This window comes from Adiantum capillus-veneris, chromosome 7, assembly GCF_014529385.1.
Source record: "Adiantum capillus-veneris isolate H3 chromosome 7, ASM1452938v2, whole genome shotgun sequence".
NCBI classification, from domain to species: domain Eukaryota; kingdom Viridiplantae; phylum Streptophyta; class Polypodiopsida; order Polypodiales; family Pteridaceae; genus Adiantum; species Adiantum capillus-veneris.
The window spans coordinates 52363095-52376382 of record NC_140937.1 but is presented as its reverse complement, the minus strand read 5'-3'; the positions used below and the strand labels follow the sequence as shown (position 1 = coordinate 52376382).

At 44.5% G+C, this 13288-nt stretch overlaps 1 protein-coding gene across 1 annotated transcript in view; it reads right to left on the bottom strand.

The window, feature by feature from the left end:
• Positions 1-1521: 1521 nt before the first annotated feature.
• Positions 1522-13288, bottom strand: part of LOC147453852 (cyclin-dependent kinase-activating kinase assembly factor-related / CDK-activating kinase assembly factor-like protein) — a 119932-nt gene continuing 108165 nt past the window's right edge. Inside the window, exons 4-5 of the mRNA XM_086515920.1 lie at positions 2633-2710; positions 1522-2483 (exon numbers count right to left, since the gene is read on the bottom strand). Coding sequence (XP_086372046.1) covers positions 2247-2483; positions 2633-2710 — 315 coding nt within the window. The 3' untranslated portion in view covers positions 1522-2246. The remainder of the gene's footprint in view (positions 2484-2632; positions 2711-13288) is intronic.

The window sequence follows — 13288 nt, the reverse complement described above, 5'->3', positions numbered from 1 at the left end:
AATGTTGTGGCTATTGTGTTCTTGGTTAACACCTCAATACCTTTCTTCTCTTTGTGTCTCATTGATACCCCTTCTATGGGCAACTTCAAAGCTTCGGCCCCTACAACTCCTTGGTGATGTTCACCTCGACTGCTTGCCTTGGAGAGTTGGTAATTGTAATTGTGCCATCTTCTAGGATGGTGTTCATGAGTTCATAAGATCTTTGAAGATCTACTTCACATGGTTCCATCTCGTATCATGGTAGTAGTTCCAATCTTCTATTAGCTTCCTTAGTGCTCAGTGCCTTTGCCACATCATAGAATTCTTTTAGCATTAGCTAGAGCTCTACTACTTGGATGTTTACACTTGTAAATTTTCCATGGTAGATGGCCATACTATGCTCTTCAAGATGTGTTTCTACCATGTACATCTTTTTGGTTATCATGATGGACTCTTCTTCCAACACGTCTGTATTGACTGCCAACCCCTTTGAGCCTTTGATTTGAGTCCTTCAAAATTATTGAGATTTATAATTATTCTTTGACGGAACCTCCAAAACAATTTGCACTAGTGTAGCATGTTAGGTCTCTTTCTCTACATATAAAAAGGCAAAGCAACACATACATAGGAATTTTGATTGTTGGCCCTTTTAGCCTTTGCTTTTTGCTCTTCACAATGGTTGGCAGATGACATTAACAAGTATTTGGAACAGATTGAATCTCCTAAAAGTGATAATTTGTGAAAGGAAATCCCAACAGCTTACATGCATAGAATCATGCGCTTACATTGACAAAAGAGGAGAGAATGAATGCTTAGCAAATTTTCTCAACAAGATGAGTTGTACAAAAGTTTACATCTTGCTACTTATAGGGTTAATAGACATGTAGAAATGTTGAATGACTGTTATTTAAATCATTCCTTTCAATGACACCCCCAATCATGAATTAAGACCATGTGTTGGAAGTCTAGGCATGACTATATGCTACGAAACTGTATGCGACTTTCAAGAAGGATACATTTACCCAAGGTGAATGACCATTAATGGAAGAATAAATGGCAAGTAAATATATGATGGCACGAGCCTATGAAATTTGACATGCATGAAATTAGGTTCACAAACATGTCATAAAAGCTAGCTTGCATAGCTAGAAATTGGCATGCAACCTACCGCACAACCAACCAGAACTGATCACAATCACGTCAAAGCTTGGCCCAACAAGAAGTATATCATGCAAAGCATATAAGCAAGCTCTTTTAATGGACGCTTAACCGAGTGATACATCTATGTATCAGAGGCTATGATCGCACAGTAAGCAAGAGAGACTTTCAGCTACTCCAACAAAGTTACACTTTGTCAAGCATGCAATCATGTGACGAAGTGCAAACAAGTCATTATAGATACAATGCAATAAATATAGTCAAATAAAAATACAACCATGTAGCAATTCACTAATGCTTTATAGATACAATCAACAAGAACATGTAAACATTCGAGATTTTTGATGATCAAACGCCCAATCACACCCAATCAAATAGCAAACACATGGCAAATCTTTCTATATTGATTGTTATTGAGCAATGTAGCTATACCTACAGTGTAGTAGAGCATTTGGCCGATCCATCAAACTTGCCCAAAAAAGCGCAGGCCAAATGTCTCCAAATATGCAGCAAAAAGTGCAACAGCGGTGTGTCTTCACCTCCACTTTACAAGGGTTAATATAAATTGCCATCAAACAATACGAGTAGCCACTCATGACAAAATCTGAACATTTTAAGTGAGTCACACTGGTCTTGGCCTCTCAAGCATTAGTTAACTTCTCCTATCAATCACAATAAAACCATTGTCAAACCCTTCATAAAATCTTGAATCAAGCATTAGCAATGGGCATCCAATTGGATTTTCGAAACTCTTCTCATGCTGTTCTGCAATGATTACTCGAAAGTTTGTATGACCAATTCTGGTTGGGCTCATTTCCACCAAGGTTAGCCAAGCTAAAAAGGACTAATGTCATCCATCCAATATATCTTCGTAGCGACTCTCAACGACAAGCTGTTGTTCTACTTCAGCTGCTTCTTTATGACTAAGTTGACTTTACTATCTACCAGCAGTTTGAAAGCTCCACCCACCTCATGGATGAACGGCGTCAAATTCAGACCAAGTTATATACAACATGGTAGTATTCATGCTTACTACAACATATTCAATGCCACCTGGCTGAGACAAACCAAACTGAAACGGCAAGGCCTGAAAGCTACATTTCTTCCTTTCAGTTAACACAAAGACTCGAAAAAGCTTCCTCAAAAGCCCTCCGACGACTCAATTCAGGGGTCCATCCTCCTGCTCTTGCACCTTTTTCTTTTCTCAACTTCTTTGTTTCCTCATCCTCGACCAGCCCTTCACGGTCATGACTACTCGAAGCAGCAGGTTTGGGTTGCATAAAAGTACTCCCAGGTGCCACAGCTGGTGCATACATCCCACTCGGTGCCTGTGCGATTGGTTGAGCCTGCTTGAAGTGACACAAGCTTTTATTATGATCTACTCAGTCTGATGAGCCTGCTTGAAGTGACACAAGCTTTTATTATGATCTACTCAGTCTGATGAGCGCACCTCTTTCTCCCTTTAAAAAAAGGTTATTGAAAGTCCTAAACTTGCCTGTTCTGAAGCTGCTTCAGTGCTCACAGACGATTGTTTCACGGTTTGCTTTCTAAGAGCTGCTGACCGTTCCTCTACCTGTTGTCTTAGCAGCAACATATAAGGAAACTCTCTCTCTCTCTCTCTCTCTCTCTCTCTCTCTCTCTCTCTCTCTCTCTCTCTCTCTCTCAATCAATGAAAGTGGGGCTTTGACCCTTTGCATCACATAAAATCGACCATCGGTCCATATACAAGAAATATTGGATAAACCCTGATGAAGGTACAACGAGAACATGGGGAAAAATCCCATAACAAATTACTAGAAAACATCTCGGGATAAAGATACTTTAACCAGGTGGTGAAGTATAGCTATCTGGGAAGTGATCAAGCCAACACAAATCTGCCCAAAGCTTTGTCCGCCTCAGGCGATGTAGCGAAAACCACTAAATCCAATGCTCTTTATCTGACTGATATAAAGCATCTGATGTATAAACCTCCTGTAGCAGCTCACAAAAGCCAAGGGACTGTGAATCCCCTAGGCCGTGACTCTAAAATCATCTGCATCCATTCTCGTATTTCTTGATGATGGAACTCCACAAAAGGATGCGGATCTACGGCACAACCAAACTGTAAGAGAGGTAGGGGGGACCCAATCACTGTCCACCTCAAACGCCAAGGGAAGGTACCAAGATGCACATCTCTCTGACCAAACCAGCTTCCCAAAGGCCTCTCTAAACTGGCTCTCAAACAAATCTGCAAACTGTCTGATATCCATAAAGTAATTGGCCTCTTACCATTGTCTGCTCTTGTATGGTATCGTAGACAACCTCTCTCGTCCAGAAGGAATCATCATGTAAAACCTGCACTCTGAATCTGATCATGGGTGCTCTTTCTCGGCCGAGAAGAATGAGACGTTTCCCGAATAACTGCAGGAAAAGCATATCAACACATAGTGGCCCACTCCTCAAAGAAGCATCTAGGGATCTCCAAAGGCCAACTGCAAAGAATTGAGCTGGTAGAATCTCAGAAAGTGGGACATCTGCTGGAGGTACAAAGCCTGCTGAATAGTCAAAATCTTCAACAAACTGTGAAGACTCACTATATTCCTCCAGTTGAGCAAGGCCTACTATGAGAAGCACTCGCGACCGAAGCTCCAAGAGATCCAAAGCCTGCTGGACAGGTCTGTCCTTGGGCAACTCAAGCTGCTCCTGAGCTCCCGTCGATTGCTGATCCTCCTCTATCCCTCTGTCCAACTGCCCTGGAACCTCCTCTCGATCCAAGTCTAGTGACCTCTCCTTTGGAGGTCTATCTCGGGGCTTAGGCGAATGGACACATCCATTCGATGAAGAGCCGCAACCATTGGTCGAGGGCAAATGACTGGTCATCGAAGGAGTGTGCTGTTGGTGAAGAGATATGACTTTTGGGCGAAGGGTTGTGAGTGTTCGAGAACAGGAGTCCTTCCGGGTTGGCCACACTTCACATTTGCATCTGTAATGAATCAAGAAGAGTGTAGCAAGTCACAATCGTGACACTTGTGATCCGGTGGACACCTCGACTCTGATCTAGAACGCCTGTAATGCCACATACATGAACAAGGCACTTGTGGAGAAGAGAGATCATTGAGGTAGTGAAACCGGCCCGTAGGGCGGTAGACGTTAGCTTTCACCCGATTCTTCAACACTTGACTTTATGACACAAAGCAATGACTTAAAAAGGAACCTGTAACTGAGAATGGAATTACACTTCAAAACAAAAGCACGGCCAGGAAGCTAGAATGCTCCCAAGCAGACAGCGACACCTGTAGGCCCCAAAGGTTGGCGCCCCTTTCGGTATTTCTTTATTCTTTAACACAGGGAATAAAACCTGTGGTTCCCTACAAGCTACCCCGCACAATCTGGGCTGAATTCCATCTGTTCTGGCCCGATTTCAACAGCATAACTATACTAGGACCCTTCACAATTAGTATCCCCACACATTAGATGACTTTTCCAACGCATACGGACACTTTGCAAAACCTGGCGAGAATCTGCAGCATGCTGAATTCTCTGTTTTCTGCCCCAAAAATGCGCCAGATCACCTGTACAGCGGTCCCCTCGCGTCCCTGAACCTCCTGGGGGTATTAGGGTCCGTTTAGGGCCGAAACCCTAAATCTGCAAAAATACACAGCAGGTGTAATTCCCTGTTTCAGGCTCCGTTTCGCGTGCCGGTCGCATCCGTAGCAAGTCCTCGAGCTCCCGCACCTGTAGGGCTACTTGCCCTTTGAATCGGACGAGATTTCGCACGTGAAACCTCTCTGAATTCACCTGTACCTGCCAGGGATTAGCCGCTAGTTAATCCAGTACCTGTGCAAGAGGCTCTTGCCTCCGCAATCGCGCATGAACCCACATAACTGTACATTGGTCAAATGAAAAGCCCACTAGAGGGGCATAACATACTGCTCATAGGGGAGAGAGAGCACTGCGTAGCGTGCAGGGCATCACTCCCGGCACCGCACTGTACATAAGAGGGAGAGTAGACTCCCCTCAAAGTGGCAGAAGTGCTCACAGAGTGACACCTCGCCCAGTTTCCGATTTTGGCCAACTTGGCTAAAAATATCTCAATTGGTGCGTCAGTTGACTTGGCAACAGAGCAATAAAATGTTCCTCTGGTCATTCCAGAGCTAATGACGCGAACACATTTCACGGCCCAAAATAGCAGTTCCCTAAATTTTAGGCGATGCTTCCACGGCACTCACATTGGTCCTCTGACCCTCAATCACCATTGGAACCACATCGAAAAATGCAATTTCGGCCAACTACCAGGTGATTTACACTTGTAGCCCCACCGTGGCTAACCTTAGTCCATTTGCCCAACTTCAGTGCTCACTAGCCATTCGGCCCAGACTCTCACTGTCCGCCTCACACCATGCAACTCGGGCATTGGCATTTCCAGAGGGGTGCTTTAAAACAAGTCAAATAAAATTCCCCCAAAAAGCAATCAACAAGTAAAGTTGCCACAGACTCGTGACATACCTCCCTCTTGAAATCGCGAACGTCCTTGTTTGCATGAATATCAATCCATTAGTGTGTACAACACTTCGTGGACATCGTATCATGGCTGTCAACCTTTTCGTGTGTACACACGTGGTTAACATGGTACTAGACATACATGCTCATAGTTAACACTCTCGTGTATTCAACACTTGTTAACTCATGTATGGTCTACCTGTGAGATTGTTTCATTGACATAGTGGATAGCTTTCACACTGTGCCACTGACTTTAATAGACTACACTTGGAATCCTTTCAAGCATAATAAACCAACAGTTTAGAAATGCGTTCTCATGTACTCATTAGAAGCAATTGCTGTACTCTTGACAACTGACAAGACATACTTCTATAGCACTGAACAAACTTTTGGACAAAACTTTTATTCCCCAAGGGCAATTGCCAAGCAGGGTACACTTCTATTGCACTAATTCCATAGATACATGAGAAGTGCTAGCTCCTGGATCACCCCCCTCTAGCGCAGGTCTCTTTTCTTTTGACCTTTGCTCTTCTTGAGTTGGAGAATACGTAGGTGGTAAACCAAAGGCTTCAAGGTAGAGCTGCAATACATTTGGTGACTCTAACAGTTCACTCTCTTCCATCCACTTTGGATCCATCGGTGGATAGTTCTTTAACTTCACCAAATATCGCCTTGTAACCTTGCCTTTGACTTTTCTTTCCTTGTGTGCCATGATCTGTTATGGGACCAAATCCTCATCAAGCTCTTCAACTTCTGGCTGCTCTTGAACTGGCATATCCTCTGGCACATCACCAATAAATGGTCTAAGAAGACTCGCGTGAAAAACATTGTGAATCTTCCAATTCTCAAGCAATTTCAGCCTATAACTGACGTCACTGGTCTTCTCTATTACTTGAAAAGGCCCATAGTAATGCATACTAAGCTTTGTAAAGAGACTTTCTTTACCTTTTGCTTCTTTAAGCGTGCCTTTTCAAACCGCAACAGTATCCAATCACCAAGTGAAAACAACAATTCACAACGGTGGAGATCAGCAGCTTTCTTTTGCTTTGCTTGTGTCCTTTCAAGGGCATGCTTTATCTTCTGGTACATTTCATCCATATTCTGTACATATTGATCTGCCTGAAAGTGGTATGCAAAATGGGAGGAACTTTCACATGACCTTCGACAATTTCAAAAGGTGCTTTGCCTTTTGAAGAATGCATTGTACTATTATATGTATACTCAACCAACGGCAAATACTGCTTCCACTTGGCCTTGTGCTCTGACACATAGCACTTAAGCAGATCCAAGACAGTAGAATTTGCCTCTTCTAACTGCCCATCTGTCTGTGGATGAAACGACGATGAGAACTTAAGCGTAGTGCCCATATTCTCAAATATGCCTCTCCAGAATAGACTTGTCATCCGTGGGTCACGGTCACACTAACAATCAATTGTGGCATACCATGGTACTTAAAATATTGTACATAAAGAGACGTGCCATCTGATCTGGTTTTATCTTCTTCCTAACAGGAATGAAATGAGCTTGCTTGCTGAATCTGCAAATAATGGTCCAGATTCCATCATTCCCTGTCTGTGTTCTTGGAAGATCAAAGATAAAATCCATAGCTATGCTTTCCCATGGTTTATCTAGAATCGGCAATGGCTGTAACAACCCTGGTCATTGGGATTAATTGTGTGTACAAATCCTCTTGGTTCATAGCAAGATAACTACACTTACATCAAAAGAAAAGTTATAGTCTATAAGAGGTAGTATGATGGTGTCTGATGAAAGAAGTATTTCATTGAGTCTTTCAGGGCCAAAGAGAAACACTATACGTTGTTGAAAGTGTATATTGCAGCTAATCCATACATGAATTCTAATAGATCGCACAGAGTCGAAGCGATAGAAATTCTCATCAGTGGATTATTCATCTAGGATAACTCTAGTATGTAGATATGAGAGAAGAGAATTTCCCTCCCAAGCCCTATTCTTATCCGTAGGCAATAAGCATATTGCGGGGAGAGATGTACCTGTAGCAAGGAGAACCTAGAATTTGTAGAGAGAATGAATTTCTAAGGGTGAAAGAGATAGGTTTGGTTAAGGAGATGGGATTAGATATATATATGTTGGATTAGAGATGAAAAATAAAACAACAAGAAATCAACAAAATATCAATGTAGAACACATCTTACTTGACAAACCCTTCAGCACCATTTTTGATGGAGAGAGAAGAAGAGGAAAGAACCTTTTGCCTGTCAAACTTGACCTTTTGGCAAATCACGCATGCTCGCACAAAGGCATTCACATCTCTCCTCAAGGTGGCCACTAAAAGAATGTCTCAACCGCTTTCACTGTAGCATCTATGCCACGATGTCCTGCATACGGTGGGACATGACTCTCTATCATGACCTTATGTCGCAATGGCCTAGTGACACAGAGTCTGCCATGCATCATCATAAAACCATCTCTGAGGAGGTAGTGCTCATGACGTTGTTTTTCCTGTAACTATTCGAAGATCCTTGCAAAATCTTCGTAATTTGCATACTGTTCCTTCATGTCATCAAGCTCATGATGATAAGGAATTGACACAGCTGAAATTTGTGGCTTTCTTGATAACGCATCAGCCACAACATTCTTCTTGCCTTCCCTATGCACAATTTGGAAGTGAAACATGGAGAGAATGTTTGCCCATCGCATATGCTTTTCAAATAGCTTTGACTGTGTCAGAAAGTATCGCAAGGTCTGATGATCCGTTTGGACAACAAAATCAGTACCAAGCAGATAGTGTTTCCAACTTAAGGGCGCATGAATCACAATCAGTAACTCTTTTTCATAGACCTGCATGGTCATCTCTGGCCCTTGCAAGATTCTGCTCTCATAGGCTACTACCCTGCCATCTTGGATTAGCCCTGCACCAATGCTACTGCCACAAGCGTCACACTGAACCACAAATGACTTCCTGAGATCTGACAAAACAATGACTGGATCTGAAGTCATCTTTTCCTTAGAGAGATTAAAAGCTGAAATCTCTTTCTAGGTCCATCTAAAAGTGACCTCTTTCTTTTGCAAAGCATGTAAAGGTAAAGCAATCTCTGCAAAGTTGCGAATGAATCTTCTGTAGTAAGAACATAGCCCTAAGAAGCTACGGACATCGTGCACAGTCCTTAAAGCTAGCCATGTTTTGATTGCTTCTACCTTCGCAGGATCCATTCGGACACCATCCTTTGACACAATGTGTCCGAGGAAGTGGATCTCTTCCAAGAAGAACTCGCTTTTCTTGCCATTGATGGGCAATCTGTTCCTGCGCAACTCTTCGAACACAATGGTCAGGTGATGCCTATGCTCCTCTTCATTCTTCGAGTAGACTATCATGTCATCAAAGAATGTGCCAACAAAGTTCTGATATGGACGGAAGATCCTATCCATCATCCTATTGAACGTAGCAAGAGCATTCGTAAGACCAAATGGCATCACTAAGAACTCATAGAGACCAAATGTCGTTCTAAACACAGTCTTGTGCACATCCTCAGGCCTAATTCGAATCTGATGGTACCCACTTTTAAGGTCGATCCTGCTGAAAATTGCCGCACCCTCTAGGCGGCCAAGAATATCATCAATCCTTGGAATAGGAAACCTATTCTTGATGGTATTCTTATTTAACGCACGATAGTCAATACACATGCGCCACGAGCCATCCTTTTTCTGTACTAACAGCACTGGAGAGCAATACGGTGACGAGCTACGCTGAATCAACCCTTTCTCTAAGAGCTCCTCCACTTGGCTCATAATCTCTTTCCATTGCGCCTCACTAACCCTATACGGTGGCCTATTTGGTGGGCTACAACCTGGCACCAAATCAATCGCATGATCCTCGGGCCTCTCTGGCGGTAGTTGAGACGGTAATGAATCAGAAAAACAGCCATTAAACTTTTGCAAAAATGCTAGCCTGTCTTTATCTAGCACAGATAAATTTGACTAGCAACTATCTAAAACATCACGTGCAAAAACCAAGTACGCAGAAAGATGATTCTTTATTACAGAAGTGATAGCAGAAGCAGATACAATAGGGACTGACTCTCCTTTTAGCTTTACATCCAAGATGTGAGTTTTGCCCCTATGCTGTACAGTGATCTTTTTGTTGTAGGCATCCAAGACTTCATGCACTCGGAACATCCACGGGATCCCCAACAAGACATCACATCCTTCCAGCGGCATGATGTAGAACTCTTTTGTGTCCACATACGACTGAATATGCAGACGCAGCTTTCCAATGATGGGAGTAACGCACTCTAGTGACCAGGACATGCCAATCCTGCCTCTGCAATATACCCCATCTCTTCAGCTCTGATGCCCCTTCATAGCTAATTCTAGCGTGATAAAGTTCGCTTTGGAACCTCGATCAAAGAAGATAAGTGCCATCTGGTCTCTAGCTTTACCCCACGCTCTGCATAACTCACTGGCAGCTGTACTAGGCCTGTCGCCCAACATATCTGACACTAAGCCTGTCGAGGGCATAGGCTTCTTTCCTTTCCTGTCCTCTTTGTCATCTGAGTCAGCCGGCCTTTTCTTTTGTGGACAGTTGGTTGCAAAATGACCAGTCTGCTCGCATATAAAGCACTTGTTTTCAGCCATCAAGACCTTCTTTTCCTCGGGCATCTTACACATAAAAGGCTTCCTTTTCTACTTCCTTGCCTGCGCTCTAAAAGTCTCGGCTGAACCTTTGCCTTTATTGAACCTAGCTAACCCCTGGGACGCTTCAGGAGCCACTCTCGTAAAGGGCTGCTTTGCTGAATTTTTCTTTTGCAACCCTCCTTTCTCGTTGCTCAAAAACCCACTGTCTTCTCCTTTCAACAAGGCAAGACCAGTGTTAGCAACTTCCATAAGCTGAGTGAGGGTAGCCACTCTGTTCTTGGTACAATAATCGCGAGAAGCCCTTTAGGCAACCCACAACAGTACTTCTCAATCTGCTCTATCGATGGCACAAATCTATAGGTCACTGAGAGTAGTGCTTTACAAAACCTCCTATTGTACTCCAGCAAGCTCTTGCATGTAGCCGAAGTAAGCTGGTGCCAATCTGTCATGACATCGGCTTCAGATTCATTTGACAGCCAAGCAGATGCAAACATTTGCTTGAAGTAAACCCAAGTGGCGGGTGCCTGTCCTTGCATTAACAATGTCGTCCACCATGTGAGCGCATTGTCCTTTAAGAAAGTGGCAGCTTTCCTTACTTTAGAAGCCTCTGTAAAATTCCCTCCTGCATAAGCTATATCAAACTGCTGGAGGCAAGTGAGAGCCTTTGCTTTATCCTCGAAGCCACTAAAGGTGCTCAACTTCACAGCTGCACCTCCTTCTTTGTATGGTTTTGGCTTCTCTATTGGCCCCAAATTGTCATAGGGAAGCGTTTGCAGCATGGGCATTGTAGTAGGGACCATCTGTGCCCCTTGGTCATTGAGATTCTGCATCAAAGGTGCCATATCCAGCTGTTGTCCAGAAAAACCAGCCATGCCAAAATTGACCCGTCGCACCCCAAACTGGCCCTAATTGCTTTGAAAGCCTTGCTGCATGCCAATGTTACCATACATGGGATTTGGCGTCATGCCATGCATACCCCCAAACACTGTTCCAGGCATGTACTGCTGGTTTCCAGGCGCATAACCAGCCATACTTTGGAACACGGATCCACCCCCGAAATACCCAGGATGTACCGTGGGTGGTGGAAAAACCTGACGCATTGTCTGGAGACTGGTTCCCTGTCCATTCAATGCAACATTTTGACCCTGAAAGGTGGCGGGATGAACTGGCAAAACCTATGGAGTAGGGATCCTCGCCAACTGTTCATGGTCAGGAGGGACCTGTCTAAGAGCCTGACGTGACTCCACAACATGCGAATGCTCCCTATCCTGCTCAGTCGCATGGGACACCTGGGCTGAGCCTCAACAGCCTCTGTACGCTGAGGGCATTCCTCTGTGACTTTAATGGTGCTTGTAGATAATCCATAAACCTGGGATTCTACACCAACTGAGTGAAGACATTCACAGCAGCAACTAATTGTGTCCTGAACGCATCCTCTTCAAAGTGCCCAGTCATGAACCCTTGAACCTGTTCTCGCTGTGCATTCACACGAACAAAAGCCGTAGACAGTGGCGGTCGTGAACTCTCGCCAAAAAGGAATAGCCTGTCTACCCTGGGAAGAGGAACCCTCCTCTCTCGCATTGTCTGTCCTGTCAGCCATAGTGTAATTCCAAGTTCCTGTGCTTTGTGTCTTCGCCACAAACCAACCAAGGCTCACTTCTTAAGGAAAAAAGTGATCTTGTCCCAGCGACGGAACCATGAAACCGGCCCGTAGGGCGGTAGACGTTAGCTTTCACCCGATTCTTCAACACTTGACTTTACGACACAAACAATGACTTAAAAAGGAACCTGTAACCGAGAATGGAATTACACTTCAAAACAAAAGCACGGCCAGGAAGCTAGAATGCTCCCAAGCAGACAGTGACACTTGTAGGCCCCAAAGGTTGGTGCCCCTTTCGGTATTTCTTTATTCTTTAATAGAGGGAATAAAACCTGTGGTTCCCTACAAGCTTCCCCGCACAATCTGGGCTGAATTCCATTTGTTCTGGCCCGATTTCGGCAGCACAACTGTACTAGGACCCTTCACAGTCAATATCCCCACACATTAGATGACTTTTCCGATGCATACGGACACTTTGCAAAACCTGGCGAGAATCTGCAGCACGCTGAATTCTCTGTTTTCTGCCCCGAAAATGCACCAAATCACCTGTACAACGGTCCCCTCACGTCCCCGAACCTCCTGGGGGTATTAGGGTCCGTTTAGGGCCAAAACCCTAAACCTGCAAAAATACACAGCAGGCTGTAATTCCCTGTTTCGGGCTCCGTTCGCGTGCCGGTCGCATCCGTAGCAAGTCCTCGAGCTCCCGCACCTGTAGGGCTACTTGCCCTTTGAATCGGACGAGATTTCACACGTGAAACCTCTCCGAATTCACCTATACCTGCCAGGGATTAGCCGCTAGCTAATCCAATACCTGTGCAAGAGGCTCTTGCCTCGGCAATCACGCATGAACCCACATAAGTGTACATTGGTCAAATGAAAAGCCCACTAGAGGGGCATAACATACTGCTCATTGGGGGGAGAGAGAGCAGTGCGTAGCGTGCACGGCATCACCCCTGGCACCGCACTGTACATAAGAGGGAAAGGAAGCACTCCATAGCTCTTGCAACCTGTTGCAATCCGCCTACTGCTGAAAAATGCGCCCCCTTCCTCTTGTAGACTCCCCTCAAAGTGGCAGAAGTGCTCACAGAGTGACACCTCACCTAGTTTCAGATTTTGGCCAACTTGGCTAAAAATATCTCAATTGGTGCGTCAGTTGACTTCAGCAGAGCAATGTTCCCCTAGTCATTCCAGAGCTAATGACGCGAACACATTTCACGGCCCAAAATAGCAGTTCCCTAAATTTTAGGAGATGCTTCCACGACACTCACATTGGTCCTCTGACCCTCAATCATCACTGGAACCACATCGAAAAATGCAATGTCGGCCAGCTATCAAGTGATTTACACTTGTAGCCCCACCGTGGCTAACCTTAGTCCATTTGCCCAACTTCAGTGCTCACTGGCCGTCCGGCCTAGACTCTCACTGTCCGCCTCACACCATGCAACTCGGGCATTGGCA